This window comes from Gossypium hirsutum, chromosome D05, assembly GCF_007990345.1.
Source record: "Gossypium hirsutum isolate 1008001.06 chromosome D05, Gossypium_hirsutum_v2.1, whole genome shotgun sequence".
NCBI lineage: Eukaryota > Viridiplantae > Streptophyta > Magnoliopsida > Malvales > Malvaceae > Gossypium > Gossypium hirsutum.
The window spans coordinates 27,382,925-27,405,935 of record NC_053441.1 but is presented as its reverse complement, the minus strand read 5'-3'; the positions used below and the strand labels follow the sequence as shown (position 1 = coordinate 27,405,935).

General features: G+C 28.6%; 2 protein-coding genes across 24 annotated transcripts; both read right to left on the bottom strand.

The window, feature by feature from the left end:
- Nucleotides 1-506: 506 nt before the first annotated feature.
- LOC121217913 (uncharacterized) lies at nucleotides 507-4,731 on the bottom strand. 23 transcript variants are annotated; one of them, XR_005914134.1, is made up of 9 exons: nucleotides 3,991-4,731; nucleotides 3,583-3,661; nucleotides 3,398-3,473; nucleotides 3,283-3,300; nucleotides 3,006-3,197; nucleotides 2,786-2,852; nucleotides 2,469-2,599; nucleotides 959-1,051; nucleotides 507-771 (listed from the first exon to the last, which is right to left on the bottom strand). XR_005914134.1 is itself a non-coding variant. In XM_041094528.1 (7 exons), exons 2-7 carry the CDS (start codon nucleotides 3,624-3,626, stop codon nucleotides 603-605), a joined length of 546 nt encoding a protein of 181 aa, XP_040950462.1. In that variant the 5' UTR covers nucleotides 3,627-3,661; nucleotides 3,991-4,731; the 3' UTR covers nucleotides 507-602. The 23 variants fall into 23 exon arrangements, 3 of the variants coding, with proteins under 3 accessions (XP_040950462.1, XP_040950464.1, XP_040950463.1); XR_005914133.1 differs by having other exon boundaries at nucleotides 3,081-3,197; XR_005914130.1 differs by having other exon boundaries at nucleotides 2,469-2,573; nucleotides 3,081-3,197.
- A 12,256-nt stretch (nucleotides 4,732-16,987) lies between these two features.
- Nucleotides 16,988-18,275, bottom strand: LOC107904892 (transcription factor MYB8). The gene is made up of 3 exons (XM_016831407.2): nucleotides 17,921-18,275; nucleotides 17,698-17,827; nucleotides 16,988-17,613 (listed from the first exon to the last, which is right to left on the bottom strand). The coding sequence occupies exons 1-3, from the start codon at nucleotides 18,051-18,053 to the stop codon at nucleotides 17,022-17,024; spliced, it is 855 nt and encodes a 284-aa protein (XP_016686896.1). The 5' UTR covers nucleotides 18,054-18,275; the 3' UTR covers nucleotides 16,988-17,021.
- Nucleotides 18,276-23,011: the final 4,736 nt, after the last annotated feature.

Sequence of the window (23,011 nt, the reverse complement as noted above, 5' to 3'; positions counted from 1 at the left end):
CAGTAGAGCGGATTAAAATCATAGATCTTATCTCTCTGAAGTTGCAGTAGAGCAGATCGCATCCAGTCTTATCTCCCTGAAGTTGCAGTGGAACAGATAGAAGAAGTCAATCCTATCTCCCTGATGTTGCAGTGGAGCTGATTAAAATCGCAGATCTTATCTCTCTGAAGTTGCAGTAGAGCAGATCGCATCAGATTTTATTTCTTAAAGATGCAATAAAACAAGTTGAAGCTGCAAGTCTTATCACACTGAGGTTGAAGTGTCGCAGACTGAAGATAGTAAATGTTTTCTCGAAGAGCCACAGATCTTATCTCTCTGAAGTTGCAGTAGAGTGGATCCCACTATAACAAGTCCTATCTCCCTGACGTTGCAGTGAAACAGACTAAAACCACAAACCTCGTCCCCCTCAAGCTACTACAAAGAAGATTGAAGCTACAAACTGTATCTCTTTGAAGTGCAGTAAAGTGGATTGAAGCAACAAGACACAATGGATTGCACACCATAAATAATTAATATAAATTATAAATTATAAACCTCAAAATTTAGGTAAAATCAACACCAAGCAATGCAAGCCATTGTTGAGTCTAATACAAGTGAAGAAACTAAGATCCTAGATCAGAAGAAGCAATGTCTTTGCACACCATTTCAATTCCTAGTAAGGCCTTCAAAAGTAGTTGATGAAAGCCGACATACACATCCAATGAATCAGCTTTCAATTTCAGAATTTCCTTGGCGGTCCTTAAACGAAAATAGGGCATAGGGCATGTGTTCCTACATAAGCATGGAAAAATCCAACTGAGTATAGGGCATGTGTTCCTTAAACAGCAATGTATGTCTTTGTGTATGGGGACAAATATCTGAGCAAAATGGAATAATCATGGAATAATAGATACAAGGAAGAATAAATATATCATGCAAAACAAATGATTGATTCAAAGTGTTAAAGATAAATACTTACTTTATCACAGTCCAATAGGCAGTAACCCAGCTTCCTTTGTGAAGTCCATCTTTTGACAGCTCTATAATTATGGCCACTCTCCGGATTCACTAACTGAGCATCATAATTTAGAAACAAAAAAGTAGTTTAGAAAATGATAATTACAAAGACTTACATGAACAAGCAAAGTAAAGTATGGGAAAGCTGAAGGTAGAAGCAAGAAACTACCTTTTTATAGAAGAAGGTATTGAAGAAATGGCATAAAAACATTATGTAAACATGACAGATTTCAGAAAAAAAATGTACATTTGCTTGCTTGGTATAATGTACATTATTTTCAATTAATAAATAAATAAATGGGGCTAAAAGTATGAATGAAGTTATGAAGCTAACGGATTGTAAAATGTTCTATTTGGTATAATATGCATAGTCTAAGAATGCAAAATCTTTATAATTTTCAACCACCTGAAAGCAAGTGATGAAAATTTATTCACATACACTGCTGCATCACAGCTTCACAAGCTGGTCAAAGTTCATAGGCATCAGAGGTGCATTAAAAATAATACGAATTATTGTATATATGTAATATGCTATGGTCATAATAATCCTCTTGCAACAAAATAAGGTCTAAAAAGGGCAGAGACACATTATACCTTCATATTTCACTATATATTAGACAGTAGAATTCAAAATTCACAATTGTATATATGCCAATTTTAATGACTGAAACAATAAAACAATGCTGCATTTCTTTCTAGTTCTTCCAATAAAAGAATACAATAGAACTAAATGTTAAAGCAGAAGTGAAGATCTTGATCCAGAACACAACCCAATAAAGTATTCTCTCATAACAATCCTTCGAAAGATGTCAAGTAATACAAGTATACTAACTGAAAAAAGATACAACTAGATTCTAAATTGTTAATTTACTGGACTACTTCTTTTAACACTTGGTTTGTATTTTATTTTATTTTATTTTATTTTCAAATTTAAAAAGAATTGTTCCACACAAAAATGTGGCAAGAAATTCATCAATGTACAGGAAGTTCAGAGATTTAAGAAAATTTAGCAAGCCATCCTAGCCACTGTGCTATGGTATTCAGAGAATATGAGATAAAAAATATTGAGCTGCTGGATGGTGCCTCATGATGTTTTAATTTCCCAGCACTCAAAAATTAGATGGAAATTTTAATAAAGAAAAGATCTGCAAGCAAAGAAAATAATTTATGTGTAAAAAAAAAATCAAGGAAATCAATTTAAAGAAAACTCCATGCTTGTTCTTTGCATAGAAAAAGATTAACTTTTGAATTAATAGTTAAAGTTAATAGATTCCATTAACTTTGGAAACAGAGAATTAAAGAAATAGGTTAGCATAAATCATGAATAAAGGGATTTTAAAGTGAAAACAAGGAACAAAATGATCAAACACTGAAAAAATATAGCAGATCTAAGACTCAAAAGCAAGCAAAAAGTTAAAACCAAGTAAACACAATAAAACAATGAGAAAACTGAAGAAAATTTTTATGTATACCTGTTTGAAGCAGAGATCAAAAGCTTAGAAATTTGATTTGCAAAGGAATCAAAAATCAGATCAAGTAAGGCCAAAAGGCAACAAAGATATTTTTCTTTTCGTCTCCTGCGTTTCAAACATAAGAAGCTCAGCTGTAAAAAAGGTGCAAGAACAGAGTGTATTATTACAAATAATCATAAGGGTACTAAGTGATACTTAATTTTTGTACCAAATTAAATATTAGTTAATTCAGGTACTAAATGGTATATTAACCCTAATAATAAAAGAAGGAATCAAATGGATTTTTGTACCAAAAATCCTATCAAAAAGTGCATTACATATATCAGAGCAAGACCCTCAGTTGGCCCATTATCTACGGGAAGGATCAGCGTATTGGTGAAATAGCTGAAAACACAAAAAGAAAACAACATAAGGATCAGCACTGCTAAAAACTTGACCTGTATGCAAAAAGAACCTGCATTGGAGGCAAGCAACATACTTAAAAAACCTCAAACATATCATGAAATCATCGCAACATTGGAAACAAATTTATAAAACCTTTTAGAAAAAAACCAAGTATTGAAGAATTGCACAATGTACAGCATGGTTTCTTGCAAGGAAAGAAATGAATACACTTCGGATTGCTTACTGTTCCCATGTAGCTCAGTAAAATGGAACAGCTGAAATTACCCAGAACCAGAAGCTGTCCCTTCCACACATAGCAGTGCTCCCAAAGGCCATGGTTTCGAACTACGAAAAGAATCAAATCTTATATAATGAGGAATGCCATTAGCCTTTGTCATGCAACGCAACAAGTTAAATACATGTACCGTACATGCAAGCGCATCGCACCCTGTAATATTTCAGAACCGCCAAAAATAATTATTTCGTAAGAATACAAACTTCTAATGTAAATGGCAAAGAGAAAAGACGAGATAAGGTAATATTACCATGGTCAAAAAGTTCTCCGAGGGGACTAGAGGAGTTTGTTCTTCTTGCTTGCTTCCAATCGACAGCACCAAAAGTCTAGCAGGCAATTAGTAATACATTAAAAAAGATTGGTACTAAAAATTAAAGTAAAAAACATAACGCACCACGAGACCATAAAGAAGAAATAACTTTAAGGTGTATAAACCTGATATAAAAAATAGAAGTAACCCATGAGCGAAATGAACCCATCTTGCTGGAGGTGAATCCAAGTGAGGGAAATAAACCTGAACATCGGTATAAATAAATAAACCAAATGGAAAGATAAATAGCAGAAAAAGCATTCACATAGCTAAAATGCTTGTTGAAATACGTATTTTACATATGAAAACTACGTTAATTAAACAGACAGTCAACGCAAAAACGGTTGTGTCTCAAACACAGAATTTGCATCACATTACTATAAAATAAAACTGCCATTTCAACGACATCTTAAGCCAAAATGGATTTGACGTGGGGACCTCTTTGCCTTTCCTTCACAATTTGCCGTTATATGGCCCATCTGACTTCATATGAAGCATTTATACGAAACAAAGATTTGGAAAAAGGAACTTACTTCATGGATTGAAGATGTCTACGAAACAAAGGCTTGGAGTGAAACGGAGTAGAAGATCTTAAACGGCTTCAATTTAAGCCCATAAAACAACTAAGAAAAACTGCCTAAAATCCTGGAAATATGTATTTCCAGCTTCGATGATGGATCTGGAACAGCCACTTGCCTCGTTGAAACAATAAGACTCCAACCATCCAGGGACTCATCAGGAATTACCCCAAAATAATAATAATTGTTAATAAAATTCCCTACCCTATTTAGGTGAAGCCCCTTTCTAAGTCGTCATTTTAGTATGAAAATTAACCAAAATAATAATAATAATAATAATAATAATAACAGCTCAATGAACTTTTTTTTAATTAAAAGAGCTTGTTTGGATACATGGAAAATGAAATGCAGCAAAAGAGAAAGTTGAACGTTAGAAAATGATAACAGAGAGAAAAAAGTGGTATCATTTTCCGAGTAAACGAGCAGAAAACGTAACTGAAATGCAGAAGAGAAAGTGAAAAATGCAAATAAATGCAAACAATTTTTTTCTAAGAAAAAACAAAAAAAAATCAGGCAAAAAAGCAAAGATAGAGCAAGAGAGAGAGGGGGACTTGGTTTGAAGAAGAAGGTCGAAGGCGAGTTCGTTGTTTCTAGGGATTTAGCTGCTTTGGGAGGCATTACTTTAGGGTTTCACGCAGAGCTGAGGGAGTAATAGTGTCTGAGGTGATTATTTTTAGGGGGAAAATTTGGGGTTTTAGGGGGAATTTAGGGATAAAATGGCGCCATTTATTTAAAGTAAAAATTTTTTTGTGGCTTTTTTTATAAAAATGTCGCAATTGCTTATCTTTTGTGGCATTTTTATAAAAACGTCGCAAAAATTATTTCATTTTGATCAATACGACGTCGTTTTGTTCTGTTAAAATTTTTTTATTTTGTCTGTTAAAAATTATTAGTTATGTGATTTTATAAAATATTTATTATAACTATTTTTTATTGGATGTTTATTAAAAAAATCAAGTACCCTCAAAATAAATATCATATATTTTAATAAAAAACAAAATAAATATCATATATTTTAATAAAAAACAAATGATTAAATGGCTGTAATTAATTATTAAGTTAGAATTATCCAATGTAAGCAATCAATCTCTCACATATCAAATTTCTGTTAAAGACTGAGATGTTAATGATGATTTTATATTATTCTTTTCCGATCTAATCTCCATTTTATTAGAATTATCCATGATGTTCAATGTGGAATGATTTTAGTTTTTGTATTTTATTTTTATTTGTTATAATTTGGTCCTATCCAAAATAGATAGTTATCTATCAATATCAATCTGTTACTTTTATTTATTTATTTATCAATGTTCTTTTTTAAATCTAATATTTAAATATATCAAATGGTTTAGATTAAATATTTTTAAATATAAAAACATTAATTAATTGTATAAAATTTCATCATTTAACAATTTTAAAGTAAACCTTAAATCTTAAACCATTTAATATATATATAATTGATCTATTATCTCTTAAATAATTTAAACTATAATCATAATTTTAATATATTAAAATTAATATTATCTCTTTTGCAATTATATAAGAAATTATTTAATATATAAATTAAAAAACACCAATTAATCTAAACCTTAAACCCTTAACCCTTATCTTTTAAACCCTAAATCATAAAACATAAATCCTAAACCACTGACCTCTAACCCTTAACCCCTCTTTTACAATTATATAAGAACTTAATTAATATATAAATTAAAAAATACTAATTAATCTAAACCTTAAACCCTAACTTGGCCTCAAATGTCTAAACCCTAAACCCCTAACTCTTAACCTCTAACCCCTAACCCTTAACCTTTAACCACTAACCCATAAACCTTATTTAATATATAAATTAAAAAAACTAATTAATCTAAGCTCGAATCCCTAACCCCTAAACCTTTTTTAATATAAATTAAAACGCACTAATTAATCTAAACCCTAAACCCTATAATTTGACACTGAATTCATAAACCTTAAATCCCTAACACTTAATCTCTAACTCCTAACCCTTAACCCTTAAATCACAACCCTTAAACAAAAATTCATAATCCATAGTCCCTAATTCCATACTTTATAAACCTTAAAATTGCAACTCCTAAACCGACCTTAAATCCTAAATTAACCATATACCCTAAACCATATATATTAAACACTAAACTATAATGATAATTAATTAAATATTTTAAAATTAATACTGTTGTATCTTTTACAATTATATATGAAATTATTTAATATATAAATTAAAAATCAATCAGTCATGTACCCAAAAATTTTTAAATTTATTTTAAATAATAGTATTTTAATTTTTCCATTTTTAACAAATATTTTTCTATATTTATTATTTCAAATTATTTCTACATGTCATTATTTCAAATTTATCCATTTTTAACCAATATTCAATTAAAAATAAATTTAATTTTAATTAATATAATTAAATAAACAAATTAAATAGTAAATAGACAAATAAAATGTTTTTGCGGCGCTTTTTCAAAAACGCCGCTAAAGCCCTGAGCATTAGCGGCGCTTTTTTAAAAACGCCACTAAAGCACCGAAAGGTCCGAAAACGATGCCGTTGGGCTTAGGTTTTTTGCGGCGTTTTTTGTAAAAACGCCGCTAATGCTCATTTTAGCGGCGCTTTCCTGATAGCGCCGCTAATGCTCGATCTTTAGCGGCGTTTTGTGTAAAGCGCCGCTAATGCTCGATTTTTAGCGGTGTTTTTTATCCAAACGCCACTAAAAATGCCTCTAAAAGCCTGTTTTGGTGTAGTGTGTATTTTATATATTATGATTCATATATATATATATACCTATACATATATACTTTTCATATTTTAATTTACATACGTATATGTATATACTTACTTATATATATATTTATATATTTATATAATAATTTTAAAATATGTAAATATGTTTTTATATTTTATATATATGTGTATACACGTGAATACATTTACATAATATGTTTATACATACATAGTTCTTCTCTTCTACATAAATATATAAAGTATACATATATACTTACATATATTTTCATATTTTCATAGCTTTATTTATTTTATTCCTTATTATCCTTGTTTACTTAGTGTTCATTTATTTAATTATTTATATGTCCATAATTTTCTTTTAATGTTTGAATTTTTCTTACTTGTTATTGTATATACATGAATGATTTGTTTTTGCTCATATTATTTTTGTTCACATTATCATATTTATTATTCCACTTTGCATATTAATATCATATTTCAAAAAAGGAAAATATTTCTAAATAAGGCAATGTTTTGCGTTTGGAAATTCGAGAAAACATGCCCTAAGGTGCTGGGTGTCGATTTTTCTCGTTCAACCAAATGGCTTAATATCCTTTTTAAAATTTTCAAAATAAGGCAATGTTTTGCGTTTGGGAATTCGAGAAAACATGCCCTAAGGTGCTGGGTGTCGATTTTTCTCGTTCAACCAAATAGCTAAATATCTCTTCAAAAATTTCAAAATAAGGCAATGTTTTGCGTTTGGAAATTCGAGGAACGTGCCCTAAGGTGCTGGGTTTCGATGTCTCGTTTAACCAAATTGCCAAATATCCTCTTGAATTTTAATCCATGCCATTCAAGTTTTTTTAAGGATCGTATTTTAAATTTCTTTAAAGTTTTCAGTTTTTCGACATTAAGACATTAAGTAATCAACTAGGTACCAATTTTTGGGCGTATCGAGGGTGCTAATCCTTCCTCGTGCGTAACCGACTCCCGAACCCGTTTTTCTGAATTTCGTGGACCAAACTTGTTGTTTTAATAAAATCAAATCATTTATTAAAAGCAACCACTTTTCGAGGTGATCCGATCACACCTCATCAAAAAGGATCGGTGGCAACTCCCATTTTCGTTTTCATTTTCCAAAACCCAAGTCGACCCAGTTTTTCATCCAAAAAATGGTGTCAACAGTACCGATCCAACGAAAGGCACTACAACGGTTGACCCAGGAACTGGTAATGACCAATTGAACCGAACAAAAATCAGTTGAACAAGATTTTTTTATATTTTTATTTTTATGAATTTTTTAAAGATTTATTTGATCAAATCGGACGACTGGTTAATCGGTGGCCTAACCTATTCGACCATCAGATCGATTCTGAAAACCTTGATTTTGAATGAATAAAATGGCTTTTCCACTTTGTTATGAACAATTTAAGATGGAACTTATTGCTTCTATATATTTTTTAAAGATATCTTTTTTAATTATACCTTGGCCCACAAAATGTAACTTTTAATTTTTATATTTTTATAATTTTTTAAGTTAAAATATTAAAAAGAACTCTCAACCTCATTCTATTATGTATTTAAGGCTTTTATATTTTATTTACACCGGAATAAAATCATATAATTTAGTTTGTACCTAAATAAGAGCACTTATATAGATATAAATTAAAATTGTAAAATTCATGGTATAAATGGAAATTTTAATATTTATACTATACTAAATTATATATATGAAGCTTTATTGATGATATATTATAAGTAAAATTAATTAATTTTTTTTAAGGTTGGAGAGAACAAATAAATTATCATGTTTTTTTAATGAATTTTAGATTTTGAAAAGTCCAAATTTTAAAATAAAAATTTTAACTCTTATAAAATTAAACTTAGATTTTCTAAATTTAATTTCAATTTTTTATTTGTTATCCAACCAATCTTTTGACCCAAATCATAGTTTCAAATAGGTCATAAATAAATTTGTTTAAAAATACATACTCTACATATAAAAAGGATGCCCCAAAAGCTTCTACCAATGACATGTGTACTAACTTTTTCTAAAAGTCATTAAACGAAAATGGTAGAATTCCAATTTTGATCTCTCTACTAGGTTTCTCTAGTTGTACATTTATATTAATTAATCTAAATAATTAAACATCCTTAATTATTTCGATTAATTGATGATGTGAATTTTAAAAAAATATATATTTTTCTATCACATAAAAAAATTCGACATAATAAGTTAGAATGAAATATTTCTTAAAAAAAAATCGACATTAGTATTTTAACTGAATTAATTGAGGGTATCAACTATTTTAACTAACTAATAGTATTATGTATATGAACTAAATTATGTCGAATTAAAATGTAGATATTTAATTCTAAATTTGAAAATATTAGATGACCATAACCATAGATTAACCTAAAACAATCTATATATAACACAATCATTTCTCATTTGATTTAATAAAAAGTTAGATTTTTTTTGAAAAAAAATTAATATAATTAAAACTATTTATTGAAACGAAACGGGATAACAAATGAATATAAATAAATTGAATAAACTTTGTTTGTGTGGAACTCATAATAAATTTATTTTAAATCTTATTTATAACTATTTAATTAATTTGACAAATGAACAAACTGAAATATAATATTTTTCATCTACGCATGGAACTCATTTATTATTTGTGTATTACAATAATTAAACATGAAATAAAGAATAATTAATATAAATTTAAAATTAAAATTAAAAAGATAAATAAAAGTTTTTGCAAAATATAAAACCTCATGAAATAAAATAAAGTAAAATAAAATTCCTTTTCTCTTAACATAAGTCATATGAATAATTATAAATTACCAATTAAATTTAATTTGCTATTAATTCATATAGATGAATAAATAATACTTTTTAGAGATGTAGTAATAAAATTTTAAATTATTAAATATAACTACTATATCGATGGGAGGTTGATTTTTATAACACTGATATAATGAGAAATGATTGTATGAAACAGATATATTATTTCTTTCTAATAATTTTATCCTTAATTTTAGGATGTTAATTTATATTTAAATTTTTTTAAATGAAAAAACTGAAATTCAAAATAAAGACATAAAATTATTAAAAAAGTACAAATGATTCATATCAGTAATTATCTTATATAAGAAGGAGATAGTTATCTACAAGGCTGAGTGGTTGATGCAGTCACAATCTATCAAATCAGCAAATGATAGAATTGTGGCTAAGGAACAAAAACATTGGTCACTGGTAATGGGTTCTTTCCTTTCTTGCTGTGGTCTCGGTCTCAAGAAGGAGAAGGAAAAGAAGAATGGGTTTTTCGCCTGACCTTCTAGATTACTTCCTTTTTCTTCTTTCTTTAGGATTTAAATCCAATTTTCTTTTATACAATGATTCTGCTATTATTGTGTCCAATGACCAATGTTTATAATAATGAAATTTTAAAGATAAATGTATTTTTTCTATTTCAGAAATAGTTTGTAAAATTTATTATGTATATTTTTATTGTAAATATTTACTTTTAATACTTTTATAAACTATTTGATTCAGAGTATTTTCTTCTTCTTTTTTCAAATAAATTATTATATATAATTAATAAATCATTTTAATTTTTAATATGAGTTAGTATTTGATATATTTAAAAATTTATCATGTGTTAATTTTTTATAAAGATTTATTGATTATTAAAAAATTGAAAGAAAGAGAAGGGGTGGAGAAGAGACAAAAGTTGTTGCAAAATGCAACGTCAGCCAAATCCTAATCCTACCAAACCTCCACCACCCCTTTTTCTTTACCATATCCATATTTTCCTTTGTTCTTATCCTTTATGTTGTCTTTCCACTCCCCTCTTTCTCCTTACGGTTAAAATACGACAGAATTGACTTTCTCTTTTTCTTATTTCATACAACCAATTATCACTCAACTCATTTTGTTGTATTTTCATTCTATCCACCATTTTTCATTACAAATGACGTGGATGTCAATCAAATCTTATAACTTCTCCACATATTTTAAATGAAAATTGCAAAAAAAATAATCATTAAAAATTCCAAAATCTTATTCACTTTTAAAATTATAAAAAAAATTCATAATTTTATAGATTTTTGAAAAATAAGGAAATAGTAAAAAAAATCATAAAAATAATAGAGGAAGGGTTCATTTATCATTGAGGTTGAAAAGTGATTTTGAGAAAATAAAATATCTATTTTAAACATGATGGTGTAAAGTAGATAAATAATAATATGAAATAATTATAATAAAAATATTAAAAATAATTATTAAGTAATTAATATTATGATATAGGTAATACATGAAATATATAAACTTAAGTTATAATTAATTACAAAAAAAATTATAATTGACTCAAATATAAAGTATAATCATTTTCACATGTTATTGTTAGTACGATGTCAACTTATTATTTTGATATTAATAAATATTCAACTTAGACTACAGTAAAAATATAATAAAGTAATTTATGGTAACTCATTATTAATATTGTGGTATATGAAATATAAATATTAATTTTTTTTAAAAATTAATATATATATAAATTATATGTAATTTTTAGTTTAGTTAACTATTTTTGCATACGTATATAAAAATATAAATATCTAGCATCCAAACTTTTTCAACATCCTTCTATGCCTAGTTGAAGGAAAAGGCCCAAGACAGAGACTATTATAAAGGTTAGCCTTCGCCATGGATGATAGCTTAGTCGGTTGGAAGGGATGAGCAAAAAGTAGTCCTCTAGTATTACCAGCAGCATGGTTGTTTAGCTTCAGTTGGTGGAACTAAAAATTGATTGATATGTTAGTTTTAAGAAAGCGATTCGATCAACTGAATCACGAATCGAGAACCGATTAAATTAATAGAGTCGGGTTTTATGTTTTTAGCCCAAACTAGAAAAAAAGTCTAATTTTAAACAGACTAATCAATCGATTCAAGCCCAACCTAAATCCGGAAAAAAAAAAGAATTTGTAATGTATAACTTACATAGTTAAGTTTGTTAATGTTTTAAATTTGTAACGTAAAATTGATGTTTACGTCATTATTGTTATTCAATTATATTTTTAATTTTTATAATATAATTATTTGTTTAAAGAAAATTTGAAAATAAAAAGAACAAAAATTTTAACAATTTAATTAATTCAACCACCCATCTAATTTTAAAAACATTTACTTAATAGATAAAAGTTTAACCTTTGGAACAATTGAAGTGGAGTTATGTGCCACATAAGGATAGTACGTTGAAGATAAACACATAATGATATAATTGGACGTTAGGAACAACTTGAGGGATAAATGAGGTTGAATGAAATGTAGATGCGTAGACCAAAAGTACATGGCAAGCTCTTGGTCCACCACAAACAACAATACACTGTGGGAAATTAAATATTGGCAGGCCTAAGCTAAGGTCACTTCATAACCATCCTTAAGGCAATCGGTATACCAAACTGAGCCGAAAAGACCTTACTAGCTTGTGGCCACCGATTATGGCCTCCAACAATGACACTTATCAGATGCGGGCAGGGAAGGTAAAAAAGGTCCAATATGCTGAGCCATATATCCCAATTTACTAGGTAGCGTGTAATCTGTAAAACCTATCCAAATATAAAAATATTTTAGTTGGTGTGAAAGCAAAGGAAACAAGAGGAATTACGCAGCAGCTTAGGTATGGCTAAAATTAAATAAAATCGACTTTTCTTAAAAAGGAGGTGAGGCCATGTTTGGGTGCCCATTTCCGTTCCACCATTAATGCTGGATTGGAATCTCATTCTTCTACCTAACTGTATCACCACATGTCCCCATGTTCTTCCCTACTATACCCTCTTTTGGTTTTTCTTCAACTACCTATCTTTAACTACATTTAAAGTATACTTTATCAATACAATGCTTTTAACTAAAAAATAAATATAATTAGTCGATTGAACCTTAGTTCAATTGGCATGGATACTGTTATCAATATAATAAAATATGGGTTCGAGTACAATGAAGTACATTATCCTCCTATTTATGGGTTGAGAAAAGATTGCGAGTAATTCTAAACATTATATCAAAAAAATAAACATGATAACAACTTATACTAAGATTGTTAAAAGAATAATTTACATAATAAATCTACTTGTAACTAACGAAATGTTGTAGTTTTTTTAATGGTATTTTCTTTTTGTTTAAATACAAGATTCGGTTACCTACCTCCCAAACATGTCACATGCTGTTCCTCTATCTTTTCCCATTTTATATCTCGCTCTCGTCCAATCAATCAAAGATGCTTAAATTCCATTTTTTTTGATTAATAAATTACTTTAATTATCGTAATTGTCTGCCATTGACTTTCTATTTAGGAATTAATAACTTTAAACCTTACTCCATTCCGTTAGCCTCGCCACTCGGCATCACACGATGTCTATTTGGTCTGTTTACGTTATAAGCTAACTTGTCACAATATTTTTAAATGAATTTTTAATACATTTCATCATTTTCTTACACGAGTTTGATTCTATTATATAATTAAAATATAAACATAACCACAATACAAATGTACAAAAATATATAAATTAAAATTGTTTTAAGGTACTTTTAAGCTAATAAAATCAGTTTAAAATTTAAATATATATACGTATGAATTATGGAATTAAAAGAATTTCATTACCAATATATTATTATATTATAATGTTCATTTGACTATTTTTTAATTGGATTTGATTTTAATTCTTCCATTCTTGATTAATGAAAGTGAACAGAAGAAGAAGATGGTAACTAAAAGAGGAGGAGGAGAGGTGAAAGTTGGGAGAGAAGTTCTTGTTATGGAAAAAATAAGGGAATTGGGGAAGAGAGAATGCAGCGAGTCTATGTGAGTTATTTGCATGACTCTTTCATAGTGGGAGATAAATTTGGATACGTGTTTCAAGTATAGTGGTTAGCAATCAATTACCCTAACTTTCCATGTGGTCGTCATATAGCGACGTCCAATTCCAAAGTTCTCCAAGTTGAGGTTCACAAATTAACCCCAAATTTGTAGTGCCGTTAGTTCAGTTGGGAAACACATGTCTAGTTCTCTATGAGTACACTATGAGATCTACAAAATATATTAGAAGGTCCACAAAGTTCGCTACATGGGATATAATAGTATGGTATTTGAGATTCCGAGTAATTAGTTGCTTGTTATTTGCGGTAAAAGTTTAAGTTGAATATTTGTTTTTTTAAAACTATACTCGCAAAAAAAACATGATTTATATTTGATTCATTAAGAATAGATTAAATATATATTTAGCTCTCATGATTGTTCATGACACCTAGGTTTGGTATCAAACTTAAGTAACAACGAGGCTAAATGAGCACTTAATTAATTTACATTTGATATGATAACATTAGGATATCTATAAATTAACTTTTATCCTTGAATTCAACCCTGAGTTATAGCTATTGAGACATTAGTTTAATGGCCGAATTTAGTTATAAAAAAAAAAAAAAAGGAAAAGGAAAAGCCAGAGAATGGTATATCTTAGATGAAGTGAAATGGTGCTTTTAGGTGGAGAAAGAACCGCCATCGTTAGTGGACCCTCTTTTAAGATACCATACACGTGGGTCATGTTTGATTAAATTCATAATTTAATTATTTTACTATTTGAACAACTAATCATGACATTTAACCACATGATCCTACTTCCCAATCATGTTTTAGTATATTGTTGATGATGAACATCAACATCTTTGGTTTTTTAGGATTCAGCTTAAATTCCCATTTATATATTATTATTATGCCTGACTCTCTTGCATCTTCATCCATAAATTGTCGATTTTCTCCATTATATTGTAACTTTATAGTAATTGTTTGTACTTTATTTATACTATATTTATAATAGTAAAAATTTATCATAAAAGTTTAAATAAATTCGATTTTTATTAACTTTTTCGTTATGTATTTAAAAAAAAATCTTATTTGTATCCATTTAAGATTTTGCATAAATATTTTTTAAATACAACATAAAATATAAAAAAAGTATTTAGATAATATAAATACATATATAAAACGAGTAAAACTAACAACATTATTAATTAAATCAAATCATATTATTTTTATATTTTGTATATAATGCCTAGAATTAGGCATAATCCCCTAAATCTTAAATATGAAAATAAATACGTTTTAGTAAACTTGAACCTATGTACTCCTACGCTGACAACAATGTTAATATTACTTAAGTTTTTGGTTGGCCAAAACCCACAATTATTCATGTTTTACTTTTTGAAATCTATTGGTCTTCGAAAACTATATTGAATTTTACATTAAATTAAGTTAGATCCTTATACAAATGTAGAACTCCTCTATAAAAATGAAGCCTAAAATCTTACTTAAAACCATCTCTCAACTCAATAAAGCTTTTAAAACTTTGGCCCACAATCAAAATCGTTCGTTCCAAATTATTATTTATTAAAATTGAAATATTTTAGTAAAAAGTGATCAAGTTTAGATGAGAGTTGAATATTCATTAATGCAAATATGAAAGGTGTTTGAATTCCGGACCTAATCTAAAATATTCATGGCTTTTTACAAGGAGATTCCAGTAAGATAGGGTTTTTATCTTTGCATCTCGTTTCAATTCCTCCAAACAATGCCCAAATATATATATTTGTGATGGAATGCAAAATGCTTTTAGGATAAATTCCCTCACTGTCTAATATATCAATCCCATGACCCCAAATGTCATTTTATTAGATTAAAATGTTATAAAAAGTAAATATAATTGGATAAAGTTAGTATAATATTTAAGTCCAAACATATTAGCATTAAATAAAATTGGATAAATATTAATTTACACTTTGAATTTAAACTAATTAAATTTATAAATAACAGTAAGTGAAAAATAAAAAAGAGAGAAGTTGGACTTCTACTGTCCCACTGATTCCTTTCTTCCAAACAAAGAAATAAAATAACGATTCCATTTTGTTTACTTCACCGCTCACCGCCATTGCGGTGCAATCAGATTAATCCTGCTGTGTTTTATATTAACTAACACTTTATTCATTTTTATCCATTTTTTTAGATTTTTAATTGGTGTTCAAATTTTTTATACCATAGTTTAAATTCATGTTAAAACTTAATTATGGTTCAATGTAAATTAAGATTAGTGTAAGGTTTAATAGTTGGTGTATAAATTTATATGGTAATAATATGTTAAATACAAAACCATTTATTAATTATTTGTCATTATATTACCTATCTAAGTAATTAAACAATTACCCTCACATGGATAACTCTTAATCCACATCAAAGCTGCACTTTGACATCAATAACTTTTTAGTAATAATTTTCAGATTTCATTTTGTTTTCACATTTGAAGTCTTCTAATTATGAAAATAAGGTTAAAAGATGATAATTTGATTATGTTGTGGTGTATGTGCCAACTTATTAATTTCAACATTTAAAAAATGGTAAAAAAATTAGCTTTCAATGAAAATAAACAAATAAAAATAAGGTAAATTACATCATTAACCACCAAACTATAGGTAAATTTTCATTTTAGTCATTTCATTAAGAAAATTACAATTTAATCATTAGACTATTAAAAAATTTCCATTTAAATTATTGGGCTATTAAAATCAATGTTATATAGTTTTTTTATTAGTACTGTCTGTATCAATTAAGAGCTCTCTTTCTCCTTTTCTTTTATAGTTCAGTTTCCTTTCATGGAAGAGCTTTTGCCTCTAATGAATGATTTGGATGTAGAGTATAATTTTTTATTCGTTAATGGGTACTAATCCACCATATTAATCGTCAAGTTGTCACTTGAAGCTCGTTGAGAAATTTTTTTAACTTAAATAAAACTTTTGAATAATTGAGTAACTTAAATAAAATCTTTCTAATAATTTAGTAGTAAAATTATATTTTTTTGATAAAAATGAAAATTTATCCGTAGTCTAGTTTTATAGTAAAAAGATAATAAAACCATGATACATCAATTGATTGGGTTACGTATTTTAATTGTATTTCTTATTAGAAACGGAAATTTATATTAATATTGTTTTGATAAAATTCAAGGAAATTTTTAAATGTTATGGGAGCAAATTTGATATAGTGTAATTTGTAATTTCTTTCAATAATAAAGCATAGCAAACACCTTGTGTTTGTAATTTAGCTTGGGTTAGTAAATTAAGCATTTATGTCCACCATTTTCTCAAAACAAGAAAAATAGAATAATATTGAGCACTATATGAATCCCAAGGTCAACAATATGTATTAAACCCATTTGTACTTTGACAGTTCCTGCAAATTTCACTTGTTCCGAACCCTAACTGGCAACACAAACAGACTGCTTTAGCCGCCATAGCTTGTCCAAGAAACTGGAAATTGCTTTTGTCTAACAGCGGTTTGGATTCGGCTGAGTTAGCAGTTGAAACCCCAGTTGAGTTGTTGTTCTTTCCGGATGAACTAATCCCAATTGATAGCTCCAAATCTAACTCTTGACTATTACCTGCATACTTGTCCTGTTCTTCTTCTTGTTGTTGTTCTTCATCAGTAGTCATTCCACTGCTGCTAGAGGTGCCTTCTTCAATGGATTCTGCTTTGGCCTTAACTTGAAATTCATTGAAATTGAAATCCCGAGATGGGTTTGGAGCAAAGTTGGATTTTGAAGCTTTGGGTACGTTCCTGAAATCCAATTCAGTGGATTTATTGGTGTTGGTGGGTTGATTGAGTGGACCATGAGTTTGTGGATCGATTCCTCTGCTTATAAGCTTCCTTTTGATGTGCGTGTTCCAGTAGTTCTTGATCTCGTTGTCAGTTCTTCCCGGTAATCTCGCAGCTATTAAAGACCATCTGCCATTAGAGATTCAATCTGTCAGAAAAAAAAAGAAATGCAAAAGTTGCTTAATTTCGTGAAAGAAGAATAAGAAGTCTCACTTGTTTCCAAGTAAACTGTGGAGTTTGATGATAAGTTCATCCTCAGCTTCACTGAAATTTCCTCTCTTAAGATCAGGCCTCAAGTAGTTTATCCATCTTAACCTGCAACTCTTACCACACCTAAGCAGTCCTGCACATATAATTCAAGAACCCAAATTACTAAAAGAAGCAAAAGAGAGAGAGAGAAAAAAAAGATTTGGGATTATTGGGTTAATATTAGTACCAGCAGCTTTGGGGAGGGAACGCCAGCAACCTTCACCGTGGAGACGGATGTAGTCAATGAGGCGTTGGTCTTCCTCTTTGGTCCAGGCACCTTTATTGGTATGTGCCTTTTCACAACAGGGTGATCGTCCCATGATAATTCCGATTAAGAGAACAACTTTGGGATATGCATATATGTAGGGGGGGGTGTTTTGTTTGAAGGGAAAGGACGGATGCAATAATTATTTGAAAGAAAAGGGGAGCTTGTTTTTTTGGGAAGGGAAGTGAGAAGGGAGGATTTATTATAGGGAGGGAGGGGAGAGAGAAAGGTGGGTTCCCAGGACCAATATATACAGTCTATGTTGTGCTGTTATTGTAACTCGTAATTTTGTTTAAAATATTGATTTAAAAAAGTGTAGATTATAGTTTTGGAGGAGAGGTGGGATTTGACCAAGTTGGTAGGATATAGGATAGGAGAGGAGAGGCAGATGGGGCTGGATTTGGTAGGTATGTATCTATCCACTTTTTACTCACTTTCATTTTTATTTAAAGGCCTCTGTTTTCGGGTTCTGTATTTGGGGGGCACTTCTTTTCTTTCTCTTTCTTTCTTTTTCATTTTGGGTAACGGGTTTGCTGTCATTTCAAAATCTAGATGGTAGTGTTCTTCTCACAATAAAAATATCTAAATGGGTGTTTTTATAAAAATAAATAAATATGCATTTCATTCTCTCTATTTTATATACCCTAATTTTTAATACATTATTTTAGTTTTTACTGTTTTTCACTTTAATCTTTAATATGTTTTTATCTTGATTAATACTTAAAAAAAGTATCATTTTTAAGTGACTAAAATGAAAGCAACTTAAAAGTTGAGAGATCAAAATGGAAGTGTAAACATGATATGACGTGTACAGTCAATCGCGGTTAGAGATTTAATGATTGGGTGACTAAAATAAAAGTATCCTAAAAGTTGAGTGACCAACTAAATAGTTTACATTTTCTTTGAACGGTTTTAACTTTTTATGATTTAACTATTTAAAAATATATCATGTGATAAAATTACCATATCATCGTCACCTAAAATTATTATGAAAATTTTAAAAATATAAATAAATTTAAAAATAATGTAGATGTTTAAAAAGTTTCTAAAATTAAAAAAAAAAATTCTAAAAACTGAAATCTCTATTTTTTGTTTTAAAGTTTCACTATTACAAGACAACATAAAGACAAGTATAAGATAGGATACAAATTGCAAATTGCAAATACAAATATATATTTGTCCAACTACAATATAATAATTAAAGATCAAACCAAACCAAATAAAATCATAAAAATGGGAGAGAGAGTCACACATAGCAAATATAGATGGTGAAATTAATAGAATCCATAACGTATCAAAACTCCTAAATACATTAAAAAGAAAACGAGAACAAAGTTGTGGAAGCAAAAATAATAAAAAGCCTATAATATGAAACAACACAAGTTTAAACATTATAACTAACACTGGTAAGAGGTGTAACCACCGTCCTTATAATATATAATTAAAGAATTCATGCTCAACTAACCGGTTTTTCCAAATTTTAGGCGCCAAATCAAAGAGAGTGCGCCTAGCATTTTAAAACCTTTAGAACACTTTTTTGCTCCAAAATTACTATAGAAATTTATAAACGACCCGACAACTTTCTGAAGTTTAGGAATGGATTCAGGATTTTATTTTAGGAAGGATGAAATTTTTAAATTCATAAATGACTTTTTTGTTAACGAAAAAATTATCAATTTTTTTGAATATTTTTTATCAAACAAATTAATTTAATAATTATTTTAAAAGTATGAACGCTTTAATTGTAAAGAAAATTTTAAAAAATCACAAATATTTCTTTCCAATATGCAATAATTAATATTATACTAAAAATTTTATAAATATCATTATACTTCCAAAAATTAAATTAAAAAACTTGGCCTTAGTCTTATTTTTTAATACTAGATATCCTAAATTGCACATTCCACTTTTTCATAAGATCGAACTGATCAATGATAGAACCTGTTGAAAATTCTCGAGGGGTCTTTCGAGTAAGGAGCCGAGAGGAAGATAATTTGTATCTTTTTACTCTATGCTCTCAGTCTCGGCCTCAAACTCCTTTAATTTTCTCTTAGCAGTGTCGGCACCTTATCAGAGGAAGGTAATTTCTTAGCAAGACATACAAATCAAAATGCAAGAAAATCACTAACATAATATGTATGAGTATGAGCCAAATCAATTAATCCTAGAATTTGGCTTTAAAGTCCATATTGAGTCTATAAGTTTAGTCTTTTAAAACCCATCATACATTAATATTTGATTATTATTAAAGTTATATAATTAAAAACTGAAAATTACTTTGTTAATATAAAATATAACATTATGGCTTAAGGGGGAGAATTATATGAAATACAATATAACGTGGACACCAAATCTAAAATACATGATAATTTATATATAAAATTCAAAAATTTAAAAATTTCATTCCCACTAAAATCAAACCATCATCTTCAAATCTAAAAACATAAACTCATAAATCATAATCACCACTCGAAAAATATAAGAAAAGAACCCAACAATTTTTCGACAATCTCTACAAATTGCTATGCTAATATCCCTCTTCAATCGCATTGATTTTTGTCTCTTTCTTTCAAAATAAAAATACAAAATTATAATCTTGCTTATGATTGTATCGTTTTCTCCCTCCCAACCACTCTCTTGAAAACATCAAAGAAAACCATGTTTCAGTATATGTCATATTTTGCAATCTAAAGCCTTTACCTAGAGGTTGAACTCACTCAAACAAAATATGGAATGTTGAGCTGTTAGGCGCCAACTTGAAAGAATGATGAAGAAAAAGGTAAAGGGTTTATCAATAACTTTAGATGGATGATGTTAAGGTTTTGCGAAGGATTTCTCGATGCAAGCTCAATTCTAGAAAAGAAAGAAAATTAGTAGAGAATTGAAAGAGAACGTAAGAGCAGGAATATTCCTTTGTCCATTCAACATTGCAATTGCATCTTTTAATATTTGACTACATTTCCACATTCTTTCAATCAACAAACTTCCTGAGAAAATACAAAAAAATGCCACAACAGTGACCAACCCTTGTCCTCAAGGAAACCTATGTTGCAATTCATGTAAAACCTCCCAAGTATTAGTCCACTGTGCAAGAACTCGAGTCACTGCTTTATCGCCATGGTTCTATTAGTGCCTAGGGTGGGTAGTTGCTATTGAGAAGGTTGTTTGCCGATGTGCTTCTTCAACTGAGATACGTGAAAAGTTCAGTGGACTTTAAAACCTGGTGAGAGTTTTAACTTGTAAGCCACCTTACCAGCTCTTTTGAGTAGGGAGAGTGTTTGGTTGAATCGAGTAAAAAAATTTTGAGTTAACAAGTTTTATTTTATTATCTTAATTCAAATTGAATTTTTAAGACGAAACGAGAGAAATTATTCGAATTAAATTAAAAAATTAAACATGTTAAATTAAAATCTTATCCCTACAATACATGAAGCTCTTAACTTTAATCATCAAATAGATATAACCCTTTAACCAAAACTAAATCAACGATTAAGATTAATATATTAGTTTAATTTAAAATACCCTTTTATTATAATTTACCATCTTCTTCTATTAATTTCTTCCCTCTCAACAGGTATGAATAAAACATTTCTTCTTTTGTTACATAAATTTTCTAAAATTTAATATACCCAAAATAACTATAAATTTTATTTTCCAAACAATAATTCTGCTCAATCAAGTTGGATTTATATTTTATTTACTATATTCATTCAATGAAATGAAATAATCTTTAGAATTAAAACTCATAGTCTAGATTACAATGAATGTAATATCATTGTGTTTGCTCACTAGTCACCCTCATCTTATATATATAATGAATGTATTTCTTCTCAACATAACTTTTATTTGCTACTAATCCAAATTGTCTTTACTGAAGGCAAAAATAATGATGCTATTAATTTTTAAGTGAATTTGGATCTAGATTTTATTTAGTTTAAAAAAAATTGAAGTGACATAATGAGTGAATAGTCTTTCATATTTTTCTTTTAACTATAAAACTAAATAACATCACATTTTTATTAACATGCAATTAATTCGAACGGGTTACTGTTAATATATAAATAATGAAATAATACTCTAAAAGCAAGGGTAAATTTATATATAATACATTTAATATAGTTTGATACTTGACATTTTTCTTAATTTAATATCTATAATTTTTTTTACCAATGTTTTTCTTGAACTTGACAAAAATTACACGTATTGCCCTAATGAATTAATACAACTACATAATGAGATAGTAAACAAGAAAAGCATGAATATTTGTAAAGACATTAAAATATATGAAATATCTACATCGTTTTTTAATGAAAATAGTGGCTAAGGAGTTATATATTTCTCCTAATTAGTAGCCTCATAGTCTAAGATCGGCTTGATCATATATTTGTAAACCATTGCTTGAATTTCTTATAAATTTTGCCATATAATCAGTTACTTGGTTGCAAACCTTTACAGTCACTTGCAAGCATAACCTTTAAAAACTTTTATTCCAAATCACCACGAATAACTCATAGTTTCGAATGAAGAATCGAGGCAGTGCCAATATTCCTACTAAAGCTCGATCTCTATACGCCTTGTGAATCTTGAATAACACCACCATCTTTGGCATTACTCGTTTGCACACCGGTTGCCCCGTGACCATTGACTTTGACCCATCCTTGGTTAGGTGGTGTCCACTTCCTCGGTCTTGCATTAGTTTGTCTGCAACAATTTCAAACCCACGAGCCAAGCTCCAGCAAAGTTTATATGGAATTGAAATGGATGAATGAGGAAGTGGATCGTAAAGTTTGTCCAAATCGCGGATTTGATTTAGGGCTCTATACATTGGGAAAGAAATTTAGATTTTGACACAACCTGAAATACAATCAAATCCAAGTTAGATAAAATAATTAAAATAAGTAACTAAGATAATTAAAATAGAATAATAAATCTACTATTAGAACAATAAGAAAGAAAATAAAGAAGATAGATGGAAAGATATAACGTGGTATGTAAAAGTCCTAAGAAGCCTTG

Bases quoted from the DNA above. Each gene is read 5' to 3' on its own strand.
- LOC121217913 (XM_041094528.1), bottom strand. From the start codon at position 3,626: ATGGGTTCATTTCGCTCATGGGTTACTTCTATTTTTTATATCAG. The intron at 1,052-3,137 runs GTAATTTCAGCT...TATGATGCTCAG, and splicing joins GGGACAGCTTCTGGTTCTGG to TTAGTGAATCCGGAGAGTGG. The intron at 858-958 runs GTAAGTATTTAT...CATTTTGCTCAG, and splicing joins GCCTATTGGACTGTGATAAA to ATATTTGTCCCCATACACAA.
- LOC107904892 (XM_016831407.2), bottom strand. From the start codon at position 18,053: ATGGGACGATCACCCTGTTGTGAAAAGGCACATACCAATAAAGGTGCC. The intron at 17,828-17,920 runs GTACTAATATTA...TTATATGTGCAG, and splicing joins TTCCCTCCCCAAAGCTGCTG to GACTGCTTAGGTGTGGTAAG. The intron at 17,614-17,697 runs GTGAGACTTCTT...CTCTAATGGCAG, and splicing joins CACAGTTTACTTGGAAACAA to ATGGTCTTTAATAGCTGCGA.